The sequence below is a fragment of the Stomoxys calcitrans genome, chromosome 4 (assembly GCF_963082655.1).
Source record: "Stomoxys calcitrans chromosome 4, idStoCalc2.1, whole genome shotgun sequence".
NCBI classification, from domain to species: Eukaryota; Metazoa; Arthropoda; class Insecta; order Diptera; family Muscidae; genus Stomoxys; species Stomoxys calcitrans.
Genome location: NC_081555.1, coordinates 141029992 through 141054942, shown reverse-complemented (window position 1 = coordinate 141054942; position 24951 = coordinate 141029992). Strand labels below are relative to the sequence as shown.

The window sequence follows — 24951 nt, the reverse complement described above, 5'->3', positions numbered from 1 at the left end:
TATTGATGTTGAAGAATTTGGATTCACCTGGAGTTGAGTACCTTACTACTGTCTTCAACCTGTCTTTGAACACTCTTATAGTTCCCGATGTCTGGAAAATGGGCAGAGTGATCCCGCTACTGAAGCCTGGAAAGGACCCGAGTTTGGGGAGTCGTACAGACCGATCTCTCCTCTCTCGCCAGTAGCCAAGACGCTTGAGGCATTACTTCCGCCGAGCCTCGTAGAATTTCCATTCTCGCCTCGTAGTAGATAGGTCCATTCACTGGACCTATCAAAGGCATTCGACACGGTCAGCCATGCCAAATTATTTGAGGACATCACCAACACGTCCCTCCAGCCAGGCCGCTGGATCGCGAATTATCTATGTGGCCGCCGAACTATCTATGTGATCGCCAGTCATTTGTGAAATTTAGTGAAACATGGAGTTGCCCAAGGTGGGGTGATATCTCCGGCACTGTTTAACCTCTACCTATCCTCCATTATCATATCCGGACGATTGTACGATCGTGGCACCAGGCCCCCACCCATTGTTGACATCTGCGACGAAATTACCGAGAGAGAACCTCTAGATCAAGGAACATATCAAGCAGGTCTAGACAACATTCATGCAGATGCGGTAAATGGCTACCGGGTGAATGTAGTCCTTGGAGTAGGACCGCCTCCCATTGCATCTGAAGAAATTGACCTCCCCCGGCAAACCAGAGTAGTTTTGGCTCAAATACGTTCCGGCAGATGCAGCCGCCTCAAATCCTACAGAGCAAGGATTGATGCCGACGTGCAAGATGTATGTCCCGATTGTAACCAGGAACCGCACAATACACGTCACCTGTTTAACTGCCCAGCCAGACCCACTCGACTCAAACCCAGATCCCTGTGGACGCACGCAATCTTAGTCGCAGAGTTTCTGGGTCTTGACACTCAACAGAATCAAGCAGACGAAAGATAGAACACAATAAACTGCTACTACAACAACAACTTTCATGTGAACAATACCATGGCAGCCGGTTGTACGTTCCGGATTGACCCGATGGATTTCTTCATCGACAAGGGCTGCCGCCTCAGTGTTTAAAATACTGCTACAACAACGACAAATTTCATGTGGATGTAGTGTACTTGGCAATCTACCTCTGGGGAGAAAGGATGTAACGGTCCAAGGACCCAGTTGTTGTGGTGTTGTAGACTGAGGGCCCGGTAATAACTCCCCTTTTCATGCCGAGTATCATAGGCACCCAGTTTTTAGGCAAGAGCCAATGCCACCCGGCCTTGCACTCAGTCTCGATACTGAGTCTCTTCTATCGATAGAAATAAGAGGTATCTGCAATTGCAGTCGATTGTCCACTACTCAGTGTTTCCATGGAGCATTCTACTATCCGCAATCTGTGTACGCTACCAATAGCTCTCAACTAAGTTCTCATAATAACGATGAATGCCACAAAGGTCGGAGCTCAAAGTTCCAAACTGCATGATGGCAAATCCATCGGCTCCCGCTGCCGTAGGAATAACCTTTATAGGGTAACCGCTATTTATTAACAATTTGTGTAAAACAATTTTTAATCTTTTTTATTTGTAATTTTTTATCATAATAAATCTTTTTTCTTCTTATTTTTTCAGAAAACAAATTTTGTGCAAGCCCAGGAAGTAACTGAGTGCAAATTTACCGAACCTAGCGATATATATGAAGTCCAGGAAAATCTATTAGAATTCGAACAAGTTTTAATTCCGTCAACTCCTACTATACCTGTTAAAGATGATATACAGCTAAAGAAATCTAAAAATGTTAATATTTCTACTAACTATAAGAGAATAGTCCAAGGCAAAAAACCGGCAAATTTACCTACAACCAAAAGTATATCGATTACTTTCCACCCTATTGTAGCTAAACAAAACACTGTGATATATGAACCAATATCGGATAAACTTAAAGATGCAACATTTAGAAAGTTTACTGTACTGGCAAACGAAGAGCCAAATGAACAGTTGCCTTATACAAACACTAAACAGTCAAAATGTTTGGAGGATGATATAGGCAAGCTTGTAGCGAAACCCCTCAAACACTATCCATTATCCAAAAACATACATCCTAAATATAAAAGTCGCACAAAACCACAAGTTCAACTTTACGATAAGCTTATAGACAAAAGTAAAAGTTCGGATGCCACACAAGACCAATACTCACCAAGTAATAAATTATTGAAACTCGATAATGGTTTAGATAGCACTGAAGAATTTGAAGATCGTCCAATTGATACTGCTTTGGATACTCATTGTAAGACATGCCTTCTGTATTTTAGCACATCCAAAGGCTATAAAAATCATTTGAAAAGATTCCATGAAAGTGCACAGTATTCATGTCCATATTGTCAAAAAATTTATAAATATTTCAAAAGTATGGTACACCACCTAAAGATAAGCCATTATGTTACAGACGCTGAAATAGATGAAGAGGAATTAAGGATTAAAATATGTAAAAATACAAAGTCATAGGATAGCCTTGAAGACAGGCAACAGATTTGGAAACCACTTCAAAATCTTAACAAACTATCGTCTTTGGAAACTCAGGCAAAAGATTTTAAAGAATATGACGAAGCTGAAATGGATGGAAATGATCATGTGGAGGTATTAAATACATGTAAAACCATATCATTTACAACTGGGAGCCCAATTTACAATCTTTGGTAAATAATGCTTCTGAGCTGAGCTTCTACGAACAACTACCTCTAATAATACTGATGCTGTCATTAAATTACTAAAAAATTATGGTAAATTTATAAACTACATTTAAAATCATAAATAAAGTCGAAACTCGTTATTATTTATACAAATTTGTTTATTACTATAAGTTATGTTAATAATAAATGCGAATAATTATTTAGCAAATAAGCGAATTCGATGGCTTTTTGTATTGGAGACTGTTTAACGTATGAGTGGATATATTTGTTTGTTTTCACATACAAGATATTAAAGATTTTATTATTACAGTATGTGAGATATCAATGAAATTGAACGCAGTTCAACACAGATAAATATATAAAGTGTAAAAATAATATATAAAGGCAATAAATAATAAAAAAAAAATTTCTAGTGACATAAACAATATTAACAACTTGTAGATTATTAAATATTGGGTCGCCCAAAAAGTAATTGCGGATTTTTCATATAGTCGGCGTTGACAAATTCTTTCACAGCTTGTGACTCGTAATTGCATTCTTTCTTCTGTCAGTTATCAGCTGTTACTTTTAGCTTGCTTTAGAAAAAAAGTGTAAAAAAAGTATATTTGATTAAAGTTCATTCTAAGTTTTATTAAAAATGCATTTACTTTCTTTTAAAAAATCCGCAATTACTTTTTGGGCAACCCAATATATGTCAAGATAGTTTTTTAAATGAAAGCGCATTGCCAATGTATTATATTGATGAAATTGATAAGATATTGTCATTTTAATATCAGCAGGCGATGTTAGGGCATCGATATTAATAAAATGAGATTGGTTCATCTGTCTACGAAATATTACGTTTTTATAAATTTGCGTAAGTGAAAAATTCCCCTCCCTAAGCTTCCCTTTCAACCATCTCATATTGTGGAAATGATAGAAAATCGGTTTAGCACATTTAAGTGTTTATTGCAGCTTCCGTTGGCATTCAAAAGACCAAAAACAACTTGTTTAAAGTCTGGCTAATCAAAAACCATTCACCATATGCTGCTATTGTGAATGATACAAATTAAAATCAACAGGTGAAAGAGTTGCTACTCGTTAAAAAAAAAAAAAACTAGAAAATTATTTAGCAACATGAAATTTAAAAACATACATAGATTATCATAGATATCATAGAATCAAACAAAAATTCAATAGAAATGAAACACTGCGATAGATTAACAAATTATAATATAGTTTTCATTTTAAATGATATAAAAATACTAATATCTTTGAATTTTGCAAGTTTGTAAAACAAATATCCGTTCAGAATTTGTAACTTGGCATCCCTGGTACTTCATTTCATGCTGTCATAAAAAGGACATTGGATTTAGTTTTTAATTAGTTGCTTTGGAGTATTGGAAGCTTTACGACATGTTAACTTTATATGAGTTAAAATTTCATTGCCGAACTTGTTTAAGGAATTTGAGTCCTTGTGCCACAGGAAACGATTCCATTGAATTTATAGTATTTTCGCAATACACTGAAGTAAAAGAACTAATTCAAGTTTGTTTGCGAAATGCCTCGGGCGGTGCTGAAGATGAGGCGGATGCTGAAGATGTGCTAAATGAAAATATGCCTAATATGTGCATAACCTGTTTTCGCAAATGGTTGGATTTTGCCAAATTTCACTTTCAAGTCCTCAAGGAAAACAATGAGGAGCTGAAAAGAATTTTAAAAAAAGGACAACTGGACAAAATAAATTCTGATCATTTTGAACACGTAAGTATGTATTAATGAAATGTGATCTACCGACTCAGAACGTATGAAGCTACACTTGTATGTAAAATGTAAGAGAGGAGTAGGAAGGTAGTAAAATTTTTAAGCACGCATTTTAATGTAAAATTTTCCATGGAATAGGGGGATATTTCTATCATATCAATATGTCCGATTGAATTTTATGCTCGGAATTGCAATATTTAAAACAAAGAAGCTTTTGTTTACAGCCTATTTCATACTAAGAAGCCTCACAAAAATTTTATGTGTGAAAGTAAGGGTAGTTAGGCTTATGTTAATATATGCTAACATTCATATGTAGGTGTTTGTATACCTTTCTTTACATAGATTTTTACACAACTAATAAATTTTTTTATTTTAAATTGAAGGTACAATAGAAAATTTAATCATAAACAAGGCGTATTTATCAGGTGGCCGCATCAACCCAGCTGAGAGAATTTGATGTCAATTCATTTTTGAATTCGCCGTACAAAAATATAAACTTCAAAATTAATATTTTATAAATTGTGTTTGTTGCTGTTATGGTTTTTAAACTTATAGTATATACTGGCACGCGTATAGCAAACTCATTCTATTGTATAGCCCACGAAAGATTCAAAAAACGCAGAAGAACACTGATAAAATTTACATTAGTACAATGCTAGACATTGAAGAAGATGAGGAGCCAACATACATGACAAAACGGCCAGACCGCCTGGCCTGGAGAAGCTCCCTCCAATATGCAATTTAAAGCTATAGTAGTGAGGAATGGCGAAAGAACCATTGCAGGGAACTTAGGTCTATTGTGTAGCCCCCGAAAGATTAAAAAACCGCAGAAGAACACTGGTTAAATTAACGTCAGTACAATGCCAGACACTAAAATGTAGAAGATTAGAAGGCAACATGCACGGCAAAACGGCCAGACGGTCTGGAGAAGCTTCCTCCAATATGCAATTTAAAGCTATAGTAGTTAAGAATGGTGAAAGGACTATTGCATGAAGATAATTTAGGTTTTTGTGTAGCCATAACCCTGCACCTACTCTCACAATTTCAGTGCAGTCTCACAATAGGTGCTCAACCGTCTATGACTCCTCCTCATTCCCACAAATTAAGCTTAATTCCGCCATGTAACCAGCGCAAGGTCAAGGCCTAACATTGCAATGGCTATTCAGGACATTCAATAGTGAGATCGTCAGCTCCATCACATCTAATAGAGGTCGCCTGAACATACCAAGTTACGTAGTATTTTGGCAGCATACTATTGAGTTGCCCAAAAAGTAATTGCGGATTTTTCATATAGTCGGCGTTGACAAATTTTTTCACAGCTTGTGACTCTGTAATTGCATTCTTTCTTCTGTTAGTTATCAGCTGTTACTTTTAGCTTGCTTTAGAAAAAAAGTGTAAAAAAAGTATATTTGATTAAAGTTCATTCTAAGTTTTATTAAAAATGCATTTACTTTCTTTTAAAAAATCCGCAATTACTTTTTGGGCAACCCAATATATGCACTCTGAACAAACTTTAACTGTCCTTTTCAAATGACCTGAAAATCCGACAAATATCCAAGAACCTTATGAGAACTATTTAACACTGCAATCTTGATGGTTTTGTGGGTTGTTGTTGTTTCCGGTTCAAAGGACCGATCGCCGCGGAAACAGGGTAGCCATTGGTTATTTAAAGGCGCCAAAAACCAGCCTTGTCATATCCAGCATCATAGGCACTCAGCATTTGTACAAGAGTCGGTGCCGCTCGGTCTCTCACTGAGACTCTCCGCTCGATACCACTGATTGTCCGCGAGTGCCGTTGCGGCTACTCCGTGTGGAGCATTCCACTATCCGCAACCTGTGGACGCGCCCGGTAGCTCGCAGCTAAGCTTCTAATAACAGTAATTGGAATTTTAAACATTTTTCGATATGTGTGTGTCTCGATACTCAAAAATTAATAAACTTCTTATTGCTCTGATTGGTCGAAGCAAATTTGCCGAAAATTTTAAATGTCAGGGCGAATCGAATTTTCTTCGCCCTGTTTAGAAATTTTGACATAACAAGTTCCCAAAAATATGCTTTGTTGTAGCAATTCGCTGATGCGGCCACCTTATTAAGTACGCCTTGATCATAAATTAATTTAAACTAAGCTATTCGTATGTAACCAAAACTGTTCACGCTGCTATTATTCAATGAAAAATTGTTGGCATTCTTCTAGTTTTTAGCAAATAAGGTCAATGAACTTTCAATACAAATTTTCAAACGAACAGAATAGAGTTTTTTCCCATGACAATGGTTGCTTTCGGATTCAAGTTTTAGCTTTATGATGTCAGAACTAGATTTTGTCACCACCTTATTCAATACGCCAGGAGGGATGAAGAAGGACTTCGTCTTCAAGGGTAAGCACGCATCATATAGGTCAACAGCGAAATCAGATGAGATGAAGATGCAATTTTCCGTAGAGACGAAGATGCAATCTGGTCATATATACAGGAATTGACAGTAACAGGTCAAAAAGGTTAGGCAGCAGGTGCCGACGGGTTACTTACTAAGCTAGTTAAGTTTAGAGGCGATACGGTTAATTTATCAATTTGTTTTGCACGTTTGAATAGAAGAGCGAATACTTATTGATTGAAACCTTGGCATACTTTGCTCAGTGTACAAGAAGGAAGACAAAACAGTATGGATTAACTATAAGAAAACCAATAAGGAAAGACAAAAGTCGGGAGGTGCCGACTGTATAATATACTGCACCTACCCTATAAATACAATGTGGGAGCTTGAAAAAATTTTGACCTCGCCGGATGTTTTCATGGATTGGTTATTGATCAATCCTTATCACATTTCCAGCATATATATTCAAACTATAATAACTACTGTTGACAAATGACGGCATTATTGCAAATTACCCAAAATCTAACAAACATATATGCTAAATTTGCCCATGAACATGGGCAAATGGAATCCTGGCGAGACCATCAGAAAAAAATTTCATCGGTGGTTTTCACCTCCTAATGCTGGCAACATTTATGAGGTACTCTGCCATGTAAAACTTCTCTCCAAAGAGATGTCGCACTGCGGCACGCCGTTCGGACTCGGATATAAAAAGGAGGCCCCTTATCATTGAGCTTAAACTTGAATCGGACTGCATTCATTGATATGTGAGAAGTTTGCCCCTGTTCCTTAGTGGAATGTTCATGGCCAAAACTTGTATTTGCATTCGCCCATGAACATTCTACTAAGAAACAGGGTCAATATTCCCCCATATCAATGAGTGCAGTCCGATTCAAACATATATATGGGTATAATTCTGAAACGATTTCGAACGAACTGTGGAAGTCATTGACGAAAACGTTTTACAAAATTTTGGCAAGATTGGCCAATAAATGTGCTTGCAGTAACATAAAGAGTCATAAGAAAAAGCTTCCTGCCAAATTTAGAGAGATTCGTTTAACAAATGTACACTTTATTGCAATATTTATGGGAGCTATATCTAAATCTGAACCGATTTCGACCAAACTCTATAGATTTTGTGAAAGTAGTCGAGGAAAGCATTGTAGTGGCTCTAGGAGTGAAAATCGGGCGATATATATATATATATATATATATATATATATATACATAGATGAAAGCTACATCTGAATCTGAACTGGTTTCTATGAAATTCACCAGTAATGTCGAGAGTCAAGAGAAACCCCTTCCTGCACAATTTCGGTTGAATCGATTAACAAATGAACACGTTATTGTCATATTAGTCCAAATCGGACGAACTATTGGGTTGCCCAAAAAGTAATTGCGGATTTTTTAAAAGAAAGTAAATGCATTTTTAATAAAACTTAGAATGAACTTTAATCAAATATACTTTTTTTACACTTTTTTTCTAAAGCAAGCTAAAAGTAACAGCTGATAACTGACAGAAGAAGAATGCAATCACAGAGTCACAAGCTGTGAAAAAATTTGTCAACGCCGACTATATGAAAAATCCGCAATTACTTTTTGGGCAACCCAATACATATGGGTCATATATCCAAATCTGAACCGATTTTTTCCAATTTCAATAGGCTTCGTCTCTAGGCCAAAAACCATGCCTGTACCATATTTTAAGACAATCTGAGGAAAACTGCGATAGACGGACAGACAGCTAAATCGAATCAGAAATGGATTCTGAGTCGATCGGTATATTTATCAATGGGCCTATCTCTCTTTCTTCTGGGTGTTACAAACAAATGCACTAAGTTATAATACAATATACCACAGTAGTGGTGTAGGGCATAATGAGTCGTCTAACCATAACAAAGAGCGTATTGTATTATAGAATTAAATTTGAAGTTAGTCAGATAGTTTGGCTTGTTGGACTCAACATGTATAAAGATACATGTTGATGCTCACCCACCATAACTTATTTGACCTCCAATTTCATTTTTATTTTTTTTTTATTACAGAGCAACAACAAACCAGATCATGAAAGTATTTGGGAAATTGAAAATTGTAACACTTCACCCTTTTACCAAGTAGATTTAAGAGAAACTCAAGTTGTGCCTAAAGAATGTGAAACTTCTGCAGAGACCATCAAGCCAATAAGTACACTGACAATACCAGAAAATGGCAACAACGGCACCAACAACACAGTTAGCCCTAATACTGTGTCAGATACTGGAGCAAATGTCTTACAAATGAAATGCAAATTATCTAAAACTGAAAAAATGATTTCTTCCTTAAGTCTTGAAAAAATTGACGAAATAAAAAATATCAAAATTAAAAGAGTACGCTACCGCTGTGACCCATGCAAGAAATACTTCTTCGGTCTACATAAATATGAGGGGCATATAAAACAAATCCATGAAGGTTTGAAAAAAGCATACCAATGTAAATATTGCAGTAAATCCTATCGGTTTTACAAAAACCTTAACGATCATGTGACACTGAATCATGCCTCAGTTGATCCTTCACAGTTGCCCGTGGAAAAACAAACATTTCAATGTGATGAATGTAATGGGGTATTTAAAACAAAAGATACTCTCAAAACACATCAGAGACTTAAGCATCAAGCGCCTTCCAAAAGTTGTATATGTGAACAATGTGGATTTATATGCCATAATCCGTATGGGCTCGAAAAACATATAAAGAACAAACACTCCGTTGCTGAGAAAATTAAATGTCCCCAATGTTCGAAGACATTTAAAAATCCCTATTACCTTAAATATCATATACTGAATGTCCATAATACCGCCAAAGTAAAACCCTTTAAATGTACCACATGCAGTATGGAATTTAGTCGGCTTGCTTTACTCAATGTCCACAAACGTAGTCATCTTAAGCCTTCGGAACGCATAAAATGTGATTATCAAGGATGTGATGTACGTTTCCTTTTTAATGGGGAAAAAGTTCGACACATGCGTTTAGTTCATTTGAAAGTTAAGAAGCATATTTGTGATATATGCGGTGAAGCTTTTGGAACAGCACCAACATTAAGACATCATCGTTATATACACACAGGGGAGAAACCATTTATTTGTACTATATGTGGTCAAGGATTTCGGCAACGTTCGGCCATGAGAACCCATCAGAAAACTCATAAACCACCCAAGGTGGATATTTCAGTGGAAATTATGAACGACGATATAACGGACCGTTATATTTTGAATTTGGAGAATTTTCTCAAATAAATGCATGTAAAATTAATCAGAAATTTTCTTTTGTAATTCATATTAGGTGCTTATATTAGGTAATTTTTGGAAAGCTTCCGACATTAAGCAAAATGATCTCTGACAAGGTCTTTTAACATTTTATAAATAAAACTAATTAAAAGAGAATGTTCTTAAAATTGACTCAAAAACCAATCCATTTATAGTACACTAACTTATTTGGACGCTAAGGGCCTTTTGATCCTCCAGTCTTCTGCGTAACGGGCTGGTTTATATTTGTTAGCTACGGCGTCTTTATTCATTTCAACAATAAGGCCTAGCCCGTGGTACAATTAAGAGGTAGCGTCATAAGCGCAACAACAAAACTCTACCCCCAACGAAAATACCTTGAGTGGCAAATGCCGTAAATTGAAATGTCAAAGTAGTTTTAGACAAACTTCATTCATATAAACACTTTTGTCGCTATGTGTGAAATATCGTATCGAATAGAACATATTTTTAAGATTTTACCAAAAAATCACAGCTGTGTTATCAAGCCTTTGACATTTAGATTTACTGTAAAATCAAAATAACAATAATAAAAAAATTGCGCTCAGCTGTTCGCATGCACTCGCCTTATAAGTGCATCCTGGGTTAACCCGTGGTTAAATAGGGTAACTCTTTATTGTCGACATTTGAAAGGAGCAGGCCCTCCCCTTTTGTTAGTGCGATTCCAGCGAAAATTTTTACGCACACTTATAGTAACCCACAATCCGCCAGATATATATATACCAATCATGGCAATGGAGGCCACCATGATGCAGAGATTAGCATGTCCCCTTTGGTTCCAAACACGGTGTGAACATCAGAAAAATTTTTAGCGGTAGTTATCCCCTTACTAATGCTGGCTACATTTGGGAGATATCCTGCCATGTTAAAACTTCTCTACAAGTGGTGTCGCTATGCGGCTCGCCGTTCGGACTTGGCATAAAAAATGAGGCTCCTTATTATTGAGCTTAAACTTTAATGGGACTGCACTCATTGGTATGAGAGAAGTATCCCCTGTTCCTTAGTGGAGTGTTCATGTGAAATTAAGTATTTAGTAATGATGGCAATAAAGAACCCAAATTAAAGCTATTAGAGAGTAGAAAAATAATTTTGGGGCAAATTCCCAATGGGCCGCCCAAACCGGAAATATTTACCGACCATACACTATGGAAAGGTATTTGGAAGTAGATCACGAACTTGATATCCATCTTCGGTACCAAGTGCCCACCACGAAAACAGTAAAACCAGAAATACATATTTGTTGACCATAGCAAAACGCGGTAATTTGTCACCAAAAATACATATTTGCCGACCATAGCAATACGCGGTAATTTGTCACCCTGTCTGAAAACTTGTTTTGCATTAAACACGGTCAAATAGGTTCTTCCAATGAGCCCTTATACAAATCTTAAATAGTTTCACTGGTAAATATTCGTCTTCTGGTGATTGTTGTTGGTCTTCAGCCAGGTTACTTTAATTGCCATTAAAGAAAATGTATTCCTCTAGCCGAACGTAGAATAGAAGTTCAAGCGCCTCGATCTTCTGGGCTTCTTCTCTAATCTCTGACATGTCGCTTGGTCACTCAATCGGAGTTTTAGTTGTTGTTGTAGCAGTGTGTTGTTCACTGAGGCGGCAGCCCTTGCCGATGAAGAAATCCATCGGAATTTCTGTCAAAATTTGCTAATTTTCGGAAATTTTGTCAAGTTTTGTCAAAATTTGATTTTTATAGGAAATTTTGTCAAAATATGCTATTTATTGGAATTTTTTTTTCAAAAATTGCTATTTATAGGAAATTTTGTCAAAAATTGCTCGTTATAAGAAATATTTAAAAATTTCCTATTCATAGGAAATTTGTCAAAATTTGCTATTTATAGAAAATTTTATCAAAATTTGCTATTTACAAAAAATTCCTCAAATTTTCTTATTTTTTAAATATTTGCTTTTTATAGGAAATTTATTCAAAATTTTCTTAAGATTCCTTTAATTGACCATTACAGAAAATTTATTCCCCTGTTGATGTTCAAGCGCCTCGATCTTCTGCGCTTCTTCTCCACTTAGTCATTCGAACGGAATTTTGGTTGTTGTTGTTGTTGCAGCAGTGTGTTATAAACTGAAGCGGTAGCCCTTGTCGATGAAAAACTGCATCGAGTCGATCCGGTACGTACAACCGGCTGCCATGGGATTAGTCTTCCATTTTTGCGTTTTCTTTTATGGTCACCTTCAAAAGTCTTCTTTGCTGGAGCTGCTTCATTAAATCTGACAACATGACCTACCCAACGCAAACGTTGTATTTTAATGCATTTAACTATGCTATCGTCATCATACAGCACATATAGCTCGTGGTTCATACGACGCCTAAATTTCCCCTAACACAGACTGGTCCATATATTTTACGAAGGATTTTTCTCTTTAATACTCCAAGTACCACCTCATCTGCTTTCGCAAGAACTTATGCTTCTTATCCATATAACAGTACGTCTGTCGAGAGGTGGCTTTACTACTCATCTGCTTGCTTATTTCAAAACTGGTGTCATTCGTGTCGATTACGGCGGTTCCGAGGTAGATTAAGTTGCTGACTATCTCAAAGTTGTAGTTCCCAACTTTCTCCAATTTCTTTATCTGCTCGAGTTTACCAGGGTTTGTATGTTGCCCAAAAAGTAATTGCGGATTTTTCATATAGTCGGCGTTGACAAATTTTTTTACAGCTTGTGACTCTGTAATTGCATTCTTTCTTCTGTCAGTTATCAGCTGTTACTTTTAGCTTGCTTTAGAAAAAAAGTGTAAAAAAGTATATTTGATTAAAGTTCATTCTAAGTTTTATTAAAAATTCATTTACTTTCTTTTAAAAAATCCGCAATTACTTTTTGGGCAACATACAAACCCCGGTAAACTCGAGCAGATAAAGAAATTGGAGAAAGTTTGGAACTACAACTTTGAGATAGCCAGCAAATTAATCTACCTCGAAACCACCGTAATCGACACGAATGACACCAGTTTTGAAATAAGCAAGCAGATGACTGACCAGTATCTATCAGCAAGCGTCATCCAGCAAAGTTGTGTCAGTAATATCAAACTCAGACATGGCTTGAAATACCTTTGAACGTATAGGGCTGTCAAAGGCGGCTTTTTAGTCAACGAAGAGATAGGTGGTAGGTTTTTATTTGTCCTTCTCGGCATTTGGCGCAGTGTAAATATCTGATCTATGGTGGATTTACCATGTTTAAAGTCACACTGGTAGTGTTTTATTATTATTATTTCGTTAACTTAATGGTTCTAGCCAGATTGCGCTAACGAGCTGGAGGATATGCCTCATTAGCGTGTAGCCTCCGGTAGTAAACAGTTCAGCCGGTAACCCAACGGATCCTGCTGTCATATTGTTTTTTAACTCGTTTACACTGCTCCTTAAAAACGTATTTAATGGCTCGATCATCTGTTTTTCCTTTATAAAATCAGCTGACGAAAGCCTTAAATCCGGCTTTAATGAGCAGTATAATTGGGGTTTTACTGCCACATGCATCTCGCTCTAAATAGTTAGTACACATTCTATATCATCAGGGATTGGTTCTGGCGTATACTCATGATAACCATCATCAGATACCAGTAGCTTGAAAAATTGTTCTTCCCATATCCTCAGCACACTCTATGTTTTAATTCTCAGATTTCCTTCTTTTTCTCTGCAAGAGCATGTGCCTATACCATGGCCATCGGTTTGATGTTAAATTCTTTGGTAGAATTTTGGAACTTCATTCTGGCTCCTGAACATCTCGATTCGCTCCACTCACGCCTTCCCATTACCTTCTTCTTCTTGCGGAAGAGACTTTTTGCTCTCTCCTTTTCTCCCGATACCTTTCCTTCATCTGGCGCGTTGCTACTGACTTCGCTCCTTCTACCAAATTTCCTGTTTATGTCTGCAGGATGATTGTGCCTGTACCAATCCATATGCATGATTCTTAATTTTTTGGTAAAATTTTCGATATTGTCCTTCGTTTGGCTTGTTGCTCTTGTTGCATGGTTGCTTTGTATGGCGTACTTTCGACAAAGAATGCTTTCTTGACACCTGTACGCTCGTCTATTGCGTTTGCTGCTATCCAACATCCAGAATCCATGCATTGTAAAATTTTACATTCTTGCCGCGGCTTAGAGGTGTTTCAAACGTTGCTACAGCATGTTATGAACCAAATCGACATTCGCTTCTCAGAACAATCGCACCTCGAACACGCTGTATGAAAACCATCCATCTATCAGCAGATGATCAAATTCGTTTTGACGTTGTTTGATTGAAGGCGGTCATGTAGCATTGCGAATGTTTTCAAATTTTGGGTTACATAGTCTTGGAGCGTCCAATGACCCTAATTTGTAATTAGCTGTTGACCTTAGAGCCTTACATCAAAGTATGTATGAGCTTGCACATATCCGCAGTTTAGTGCACCAGGAATGTGCAAGTTGCCTAGTTTAAATCTGCACATACTACCATTGCCATTCTCTTCACTTCACTAATTACAAGGATTTCTGCTGGCGATGACCCCTTTCTTTAAATAATACTTCAAAGCTTGGATGATCATCAGCAAATGCAAATTCTCCCACGAACAATCAATTACAAAAGAAAGAGGATTTTTGCGCATGTAAAGGGGTACTATCCGATTCAAGATTTAGCTCAATGACAAGGTTACGTGCCGCAATGCGAAATTATGTAGTATTAAAGTTTTACATGGCTAAAGAGCCCACAAAATTTATCAGTATTGGTGAGGGTACAACAACCATTAATAAATGTTTTTAATGTTCTCTCCAGGATTCGAACCTTGGAATTCAACGCCAAAGGCGGACTTGCTAGCCTCATTAACACATTGACGTACATGGTCATCCAGTTGGGACCAATACAGGAATATTGTTATTATAGCAGCGTGATGTACACTGAGGCGGCAGCCCTTGCCGCTGAAGGACTCCATAGGTACGTACAACCGGCTGCCACTACGGCTATATCAGCTATAGTTATATAGTTTTTTTTTATACCCTACACCACTACTCTGGATTTTGATCGAATTTGGTTCAGATATGGATATAGATCCTAACTATTAATAATAACTATATAATAACTTTATTATCTGTAATAAAGCTTTGAATTAGGGTTAATACACTCTTGACACAGTCAGCCCTCTAATAACGAGTATCTAAAGATCGATAGATTTCAATCCTATCGGACTACAAATTTCAGTTACCAAATATTCCTTATTGTAATACTTACCTTTATGAGCCAAAGCTAATATGGGTTGGATTGAGGTAAATAAATGTAGAATAAAAAAATGACCAATTTTGTCAACACTTTCAAATTCACTAAACTTTTAACATATGGAGAAAAAGAAGGTTGCCACTTTTTGCGAATGTATATTTTTAAATATCCAAATGCCATAACGTTCTTGCGACGATAGGTCCTACGGACCGGTGCCAGCTTGCTCACTTATAAGAGCTTGACGAGGATCGCTTCCTCCACATAAAAGCTCTGTTCGCGTAAGTTTCCAGTATAAATTTGCAGAAGAGTAAGAACAACCCTTAGTCTCTTTTGTTATTTATTTAAATTAAAAAGATGGTTTTCATAAAACAGCAGTTCGATGCTGCAAAAAGAACCGCCAATAGAAATTTGCAAGCTCTCAATTAGCGAACTATCAAAATTTAGTTTGCTCTCACGCACTCTCCCTCTCTGCTGGCAAATAAAGTACGTAAACGACGACGAGAGTTAGAATAGCCTTTACTCTTTTGCTATTTATTTGAATTAAACATCTGTTCGATGCTGCAAATTTCTGCTGGGAAAAAATCTCCAGTAGAAATTAACAAACACTCAAAATTGTGCTCTATCTCGCGCACTCTTCTGCTGGCAAATAACGAATGACTTCCAGTAACATTTTGTGCAAATTTGCACAAATTTTAAGTACGCACACATTTATGAGTACACAAACTCACTTAAAAATATGTGGCTGCTATCACACTATATGTTTTTATCTTAAGACATGTATTGAGCTTATTCGCATTCAAAATGCCTACTAAATTGTTGCGAATTCCAACGGACTCCATTCATCGCCAGAAAACAAACAACAAGATACACCAAAGATAACATCATTAACAAAAAGACAGATCAAAGACGAAACAATTAAATGTGGTCTCATTTAAACCACAAATCATAAGGAGAAATCTGTTATCTTGTCGTCAAGCTGATCGACGTTGTGCCAAAACGCACAAAGAAATTTGTATAATTTGTGTATACGTAAGCGTAAATGAGCAGAGAATATTAGAGAGAGAAGATAACAACAAAGAGAATACAAACAAAAATTTGACATCCTAATATCGTCAAATCTAGAGACCACCCTATTAAATCCGCCTTGACACTGCTCATTAAATCCGGATTTAAGGCTCTCGTCAGCTGATTTTATAAGGAAAAACAGATGATCTAGCCATTAAATCCGGACTTAAAGAACAGTGTAAACGGGGTTTTCTTCAGCATTTAATAACATTCGCAATTGATGGAAGCGAAATTTGTATTGGGGCAGCAACATGTGGCTACAATTTTGTTTAAGGAACTCTGTACCACTCCTACGGAATGTGTTCGCATTTTTTCTACACCTTTTTTTATAATGCATTTTAACAACAGTTTAGTGGAAGACAATACTAGGCTGAAAAGAAGAATCACGGCACGCTTTAATCGAAAAAAAACATACAGTCTGATACCAGCTTATCCGTCCGCTACTAATTACCGCCCAACGCTTGCGCTTTCTATTAGGTCTCTACCAAAATCAACCAAAAAACATATGTTACTATGTTTATTGTGTGCTGTGTGTCCAAACTTTTTGTAAATCCAATTTTTATGTAAATTATAAGAGAAAAAAATGTCGTCGGCTTTAACAAAGATCAATGCTAAGGAACGCTGTCGCACATGCCTAAGCAAATTAATCAAAAACGAAGTAAATCTGGAGGATGTCGACTCGGGAAAAAATTTCGTTTGTGTTAATTCCAATCCTGAATTGAGGGATCTTTTGGACAAATATGTGGGTATTGAAGGTGATGAGGAGACAAATCAGGATAAAGACTACCCAGCCAGTGTGTGCATCAGTTGTATGAGACAATTGCAACATTTTGAGGCATTCCGCAATAAAGCCCTAGATAGTGCTGAAAAGCTGTTCCGAGTTTTTCGTGGTACCGACGAATGTAAAATCGAATTGGATGATAATGGAGTATCCATGCCTTGTAAGGCCTTACAAGTACAATTGAAGACGGGAAAAGAAGCCGAAAATGATATATTCAATTTGCTGGTGAGTAATTAAACTTTTTTTAAAGTCCCCCAAAGTGGTTGAGCATAGTATAAATGTGGCTTATAAATGACCCCAATGCTTTCCTACTATGCTTACTTCACTAAGCTTCACTTCTCTTTGCGGAAAGGAAGCCTACGGTGAGCTCCTTCACCATATAAAAGTGGTATACTAAACCTGTCGTTCCATTTGTAACACCTAGAAATGTTAATGTCTGACGTCCTTCCGTATGTCGGATAAAAACACACTAACTCTTGAACAACGAAAGCTAGCCCTATCGATGTCGACAGTTTGGTATTGTCAATGCGCCAACTTTCTAATTACCAATGAGTAGAACACCATATACTCAACTCCAGGTAGATACAGATTCTTAAGCATTAGTGTAGAAATTTCTTCGGGGCCCAACGCCTTGGATGATGATTGGATGGAACGGATGACTTTTGTAACATCGCCCACGGTACATTATGATGGTTGTCCATCGGCTCGGAGACCACGGATACGACAAATGGCTCTCCTAGCCCTGTCACTCTCGGGATGCACTATAAATCGACGGTTGAACAACCTTGTTCATCTCTTCGCATCAGTCACAGTTACGTCTCCAAAAGTGGCCGTGGCCCATCATCCCGTCTACCGGTGTTCGAGATTGGCATAACAGTAGATCACAGCTTGCCTTAACCGGTTGCTAAGTTACATTGCTCAAAGTGTTCCAGCCAAGTTCGTTGACAATCCTTTTTATTTACATATTCAGCATGCTGATTCTAGGGTTAGTGGGTTCTATGCAACGAATCTCATCACGCTCATCCGCGAGTACCACTGCCTGCGCCGGAAAATTGGGCCGCATTGGGGTATTCGAACGGCTGGTAGAAAGCGAGCGGCTGCTGAGTTAATTATGTATCGGAATTTCCTCTGGGCTACTAACACATTCGAGGGGGGTGACAGTTAACTGAAGCAGCGATTGGTGTACTCTCTGAAGCCGACCCAATCGGCCTTCTTTGGATTGGTAAACGTCCGGCGCTCAGAGGTTATGAAGTCGAGTGGTCGGTCCATGGTGAGAATTATGGGGAGGTGGTCTGATCCCAAAGAAATGAAGGCTTGCAAGGATATGTCGGTAAAATCTGTCCATAATCTGGTACAGCTTCCACGTAAAACGACTTTCCAAGTTTAGTTTTTGAATATCTATAGAGATGAGTTCTTGTGCTAATTGTATTTGATAAGATAATATGTATATAAAATTGTGCATGCTAACTCTAAATCACATTTTTACTTGTTTTCTCTACATTTCAATTAAATTTTCCCATCACCTTCAATTAATTATATCTTTGTCAATCTATTACAGCTTAAAGATTCCTTAATGGAAACTGAAGCCATTTTATTGGACGGAGTCGAAAGCGACAATGTTATTAACAATATGGATCCCGATCCGTTTCAAACTGAAATTGATGGAAATAAACGTAAATGTAGGAAGACAAAACGAAAAGAGGATTCATCTTTGCCAGAAAATCATAACAAATCTAACAGAAAAAGAAAACGCATAAAAGCAAGCGAAAAAAGTGGGCATGATAACAAAGATGATGTGGCAGACAGGGAAAAAGATCACTTTCAAGCGAATTTGTTGGAAAATTCGGATAAAGACAATGAAATCGCCTGTGAAGTTAAGGTAAAAGAACTTGATGAAGACTATGAAGACTGGCAACATATGGATTTCCATACGAACGATGACAATGATAGCTCTGACAATGAAGTATTAAGCAAGAAGATACAAAATTCCCGCAAAGTTCTAAAGAAAACTATGAAAAAAGCCCCAAAAAGCGAACCTGGGGAGGAATATGAGGAGGAAAATGCTGATTCCGATTCAGACTTTGTACTAGAATCCATGAGAAAAAGTGGAGAAATAAAAAAATCTCCCAATGATACAGATGATATGCACGAAAGTGAATTCAAAGATTTGGATGATTATAAAACTGAATTGGAATCCGATAGTATATCATCAGAATCCGATTTTGAAGTAAAAACTGAGAAAAAACAAAAGTCTTCCTTTTCGCCTGGCAAACGATCGGCGGCCAGTGGACGTAAAAAAGGTCTTACCAATAGCCATAAATGTGATCAATGCAACCGTAGATTCGCCCACAAAGTAACACTCGATGCTCATGTTCGGAAAATACATCAAGGAGAGAAAAGAGCTTACAAATGCGAGCTATGTGACAAGTCGTATTCGTTTATGGGAGGCTTATCGACTCACATGCGGGAAACCCATGAGCGCCAAGAAGAGGCGTATAGCTGTAAAATACCCGGTTGCGATAAGAAATACACCAGTTACATCACATTACAGCGTCATGTTCGTGTTAAGCATCTTATGAGTGAGGTACCCACCAGATTTGTGTGTGAACAATGTGGAGCTACATTCAAACAAACGTCAAATTTGCGATATCACATGAGAACTCGTCATCCCACTGAAGATGATTTGAAGCAAAAAGAAATTATAAAGGAACGTTTAGAATGTGAAATCTGTAAAAAGTCCTTTAACTCGCAATATACACTAAAATATCATAAACTTCGCATACATGCCGACGATAAAAAGTATGAGTGCAAAATTTGTGGCAGACGCGTTGCCAAGAAGTTCATGTTGGATCAACATATGCTGGTACATTCCGAAGACAAGACCGCGTGCAAATTTTGCGGACGAGAATTTGTGCGCAAGTATCAAGTAGAGGCGCACATTAAGGCCGTCCACCAAAAGTTAAAACCATTTCAATGTTCACACTGCAGCGAAAGTTTTGCATCGAGAAAAACTTTGCGTCACCATGTTTACATACATACTGGAGAAAAGCCTTACGTATGTGATATATGCGGTCAGGCGTACCGACAACCAACTTGTCTAAAAAATCACCGTAAAATACACAATAAAGCAAATAGTAGTAATACTAGCAATAACGGCAATATAAACCAAGAACCTGATGGAGCAGCCGCGGCTGCTGCTGCAGCAGCAATTGCCAATCGAAATTTTATAAACACCTTAATGCAAGGCAATGAAAATGTAATGGATGGAGATGCCTTAGGCCTTAATTAAGAATGATATGTATACATTAGGGTGTATATATGTTCGACATTCTTTGTGTATATAATGTTTTTAAGAAGATAATTCAATTTTTAGCAATGTTTGTCTTAAGTTGTCCATTGCTCCATTATAAATTGGACATCAATTAAATTCTATTAGAATTTATTTATTTTTATTTAGTTGTCAATCGTTTTGGTCAAGAACCGAAAAATCTCATCGGAAAAATACAAAAATTATGCTTACTGTAATTATAGATAAAATTCGACGGTATGAATTTTTAACACTGCGTATCGTAATAAGTTTACGTTTTGTACAATATTTTAATAAGCTAATAATAAACTTTGATCAGTTTTTTTCAAATCTCAACATAAAAATGGTATTTTTAACCGACTTAAAATCAGTTGTGATTAAAAATCAAAGTTTCGAGGGAGACCTAACGGCTAAATTATGGATTGCAACTCAACTTCGTTGCGTTGCCACAGGGAAAATTTGTTATATAAATTTCCGTTTCTTCACTGTATTGCATACTTTTTACAATATGGTTAGTAGCTGAATGTTTTAAACATTGATATTGAAAAAACACTGATAAAAATGTTCACAAAAAAGATTGCTTCATAGTTTTATTTCGTGGCGACGCAACTATAGTTGAGTTGTTATCCAAGATCAATCCATAATATTCATTGATACTGTACGATTCATACCGGCACGGGATAGCTGGGAGCACCACACAGGCTGGAACATTAGGGTCCGATCTGTGTAGTATTGGGTTGCCCAAAAAGTAATTGCGGATTTTTTAAAAGAAAGTAAATGCATTTTTAATAAAACTTAGAATGAACTTTAATCAAATATACTTTTTTTCTAAAGCAAGCTAAAAGTAACAGCTGATACTTGACAGAAGAAAGAATGCAATTACAGAGTCACAAGCTGTGAATATGAAAAATCCGCAATTACTTTTTGGGCAACCCAATATTATTGCTGTCACGAGAATCTTAGCTGTGAGCTACCGGGCGCGGGTTGCGGATAGTGGACTGCTCCATATGGAGTAGCTGCAACGGCAGTCCCGGACAATCAACCGTATCGAGCGGAGAGTATCAGTGAGAGGCCGGGTGGCACCGACTCTTGCACAAATACTGAGTGCCTACGACGCTCGATATGACAAGGCGAGTTATTGGCGCCTTTAGATGACCAATGGCCACCCTTTTCCCGCGGCGATCGGTCCTTTGGACCAGAACGAGCTTGCTCACCTACAAGAGCTGGAAGAGAATCGCCACCTCCACATGGAAATGTGGGTACGACAACAGCGATTCAAGTTTTGACCCAAACTGATAATGATATTTTTATTTACAGTTGAGTTGTAACGGTGTGCCACTGAGCTACATCATTAGTGAAAAGTCGAAGAAAGATTTTAATTATTTATTGCGCCATCCACCATAATCGGATTCGGTCATTTGAAAATTTAATGGATGTTATACCACTGTTATATAAAATTTGTTGTAAATTATGATAGATTTAAACATTCCAGCTCTTACATTAACAACAAAAGATGAATCGTTTTGAAAAAACAGATAACGATTTCTGTTAAGTCGGAATTAGATATAACATGGTCGTTAGTGCAAACGTTATAGTATTGCAGTACTGATTTGATTGGATTCATACATCACAATAACAAAAATTTCAAACAGTGACTTGGCAACTCTAAAATACCGAAAACCCATATGTTCATAGGTAAGAACATGTTACATAAAATCATTCACAATAAATAACTTTTTCCCAAAGTCGAACAACATGCAATGGAAATTTACGAAAATATTGAATAAATAACAGAATAGTGCAATAAACTCAAAATATTCCAGAGATATGAAAGTCTATAGTTCAACCTTTAAACGTATTCTGGATAGTGTGCCTGGAAAAAAACGTTTTGGTGTCTATCGTTTTCTACCGGTTTTCTTCTGTTTGGGTGCTGCCCTTGAGTTCTCTATGATAAATTGGACAGTTGGAGAAACAAATTTTTGTAAGTAATATTTTCAATGTCATATACAAGGTTATTGTAACAATTCCATTCAACATTCAGATAGAACATTTAAGAAACGACAAGCAAAGAACTACGTAGAAGAGAAAATACATCATCTAGGAACAGAGACTACTGCAAATACCACAGCATCCCAAGCTTCATAACAAGCATTATTTTTCTGATTGGATTTCCAGCTATAGTTTAAACAATGCCTGCCGGAGTATCATGGGGTCAATATTTGAAATTTATGTCATGTGCTGTGTTATCCATGATGGCTGGCTCACAATTGGTCCACATGTACTATAAGCCGCTGGAAGATTTGGATGTGTACATAAACAAAGAAGTGGAAGATGTGACGAAAACAACTGGTATACAATTAACCGGAATTACGAAAACAAGTTCTGGTAATAAATAAAAATAAATGTACAAATTTAAAAACTAAACAAAAAGAGACTTTTTAAATCGCTTCATATGACTATGAGTATTCAATTTCATTTATTTCAAACTTACCAAAATGGTCTTTATTAGTTATATATAATTTAAAGCAATATAAAACAATACTAACAACCTCTCCCATAGACCACCTTCCCATCAACATAGAACTCCATCGACCAATTGACATCATTGTCTCTGGACGCCGTACATATGTCAACCAGAAAAAAACTTACTATTTACACTTCAGGGACCATACCGAAAACATATTCCAACGACAATCGCCCCCATTCGCCGAACTAATTATGGCAGCAGAACTAGAAATTAACTAAAACATGTGATAAGAAAGTTGATCGGTAAGCACAAGCGGTTAAAATGGTTGGAGAATTCGAAAGTTGCAACACTGACTCAGGTGTCAATAATAATTATGACAATGAAATATGCCATTCATTCCAATCCCAAAATCTCCAATGAATATGAACCCATATCAATCCTACCTTTTCTGTCCATCAGCCGATATTTGGGTATTCAAATTAACGAAATCTTACAACTAGACAGTCTGGGTTTCGACCAAATCACGGCTGTGTAAGAACACTTGTCGATGACACTGAGAAAGAAATTCTCCCGGCACTTGATGGCTATGAGCACCATATGGTTTGAAACTCTGAGATCCGATTTGTGTGGTGTTAACTGTCATCACTAGAAACTCAAATGAGAGCTACCGGGCGTTTTCACAGTTACAAACAGCCACATAGAGTGGAGAGAGGCCAGACGGCACCGGTTTTTGCTTAAATACTGAATGCCTATGATACTCGAAATGACAAGACGTGTTGTTGGCGCCTTTAAATAACCAATGGACTAACGTTCGGAACAAGCTTGCTCACCTGAGGAGCTTGACGATCACACGATAGGCTGTCTCGTTGTCTGAAACCTCGTTTGGTATTAAATGATTCGGAGAGATTCTTTCCTATTCTTACTGAGGAACGCGTATCAGCAAGTGTAATCCTGCAGAGTCTTATTAATTTTGCAGGGACATTTGCAGGCATAGCTTGAAATACCTTTGAACGTAAAGGAGTATCGAAAGCGGCTTTGTAGTCAACAAAGAGATGGTAGGTGTTGATTTGTCCTTCTCGGTTTTTTTCCAGGATTTGACGCAGTGTGAATAGCCGCATTGATAGGGCCCAATTATCTCATTGACTTTAGATCTTTCACACAGTACGCTCGAGAGTATCTTGTATGCGATGGGGAGGAGACTTATTCCTTTGAAGTTGGCACATTTCGTCATGTCTCCTTTCATTTGAGCGGGACGTGGTATGCTGAGGTTCCAATCATCGGGTATGCGTTCTTCTAGCCAGATTGCGCAGATAAGCTGATGCATACGCCTTATCAGCGTGTCGCCTCCGGTCTTAAATAGTTCAGCGGATAATCCGTCGGCTCCTGCTGCCTTGTTGTTCTTTAGTCGGGTCACTGCAACCTGGACCTCATTCTAACTAGGAGGTAAATATTCTATATCATCATCATTGATTGGTTCTGTGGTATCCTCTTCGCCGCCATCTATCTATAGTCGCTCCACGGATCGATCGTACATCTAAGGCGCTGGATGAATGCCTTCCATCTATCACAAAGTAATCAATTTGGTTCCTCGTGTTTTGATCGGGTGACAGCCATGTGGCTTTGTGAATAAACTTTCCGACTGTTGGACCAAAAATGTCTTCCTTCCCTTTCTTTGCATTAAAATCTCCCAGAACGATTTTAATATCATGGACGGGGCAGTGGTCATATTCTCGCTCGTAGAAAATATCCTTGGTCTGCTCATCTTTGTCTTCCGCCGGGGCATGGTCACAACTAAGGCTGATGTTGAAGAATTTGGATTTTATGCGGATTGTGACTAGCCTCTAATCCACCGGAGTAAAACTGGAGACAAGGTGTTTCAAATCAAAATCCAACCAAATCAATCAATCATACTTTGTTCAAATCGCAGCCATGAATTGGTATGCGAATACCCTGCACAAATTGGATATATCAATGACTGGCAGAATTAAATTTTCGGAATGTTAAGAACACTCTATTAAACCGACTTATACATACCACAGAGCAT

The 24951-nt window shown here is 37.4% G+C and overlaps 4 protein-coding genes across 4 annotated transcripts; all 4 read left to right on the top strand.

Moving 5' to 3' along the window:
• Positions 1–3952: 3952 nt before the first annotated feature.
• LOC106095658 (zinc finger protein 93) lies at positions 3953–10077 on the top strand. The gene is made up of 2 exons (XM_013262942.2): positions 3953–4412; positions 8831–10077. Exons 1-2 carry the CDS (start codon positions 4065–4067, stop codon positions 10052–10054), a joined length of 1572 nt encoding a protein of 523 aa, XP_013118396.2. The 5' UTR covers positions 3953–4064; the 3' UTR covers positions 10055–10077.
• Positions 10078–16861: 6784 nt separating this feature from the next.
• Positions 16862–20733, top strand: LOC106095655 (zinc finger protein 37). The gene is made up of 2 exons (XM_013262938.2): positions 16862–17358; positions 18692–20733. Exons 1-2 carry the CDS (start codon positions 16936–16938, stop codon positions 20420–20422), a joined length of 2154 nt encoding a protein of 717 aa, XP_013118392.2. The 5' UTR covers positions 16862–16935; the 3' UTR covers positions 20423–20733.
• A 1436-nt stretch (positions 20734–22169) lies between these two features.
• LOC106095662 (small integral membrane protein 4) lies at positions 22170–22585 on the top strand. Its single transcript, XM_013262946.2, has 2 exons — positions 22170–22421; positions 22482–22585. Exons 1-2 carry the CDS (start codon positions 22268–22270, stop codon positions 22583–22585), a joined length of 258 nt encoding a protein of 85 aa, XP_013118400.1. The 5' UTR covers positions 22170–22267.
• Positions 22586–22629: 44 nt separating this feature from the next.
• LOC106095664 (ubiquinol-cytochrome-c reductase complex assembly factor 6) lies at positions 22630–22895 on the top strand. The gene has a single exon (XM_013262947.2). It carries the CDS (start codon positions 22630–22632, stop codon positions 22834–22836), a length of 207 nt encoding a protein of 68 aa, XP_013118401.2. The 3' UTR covers positions 22837–22895.
• The last annotated feature ends 2056 nt before the right edge of the window (positions 22896–24951 follow it).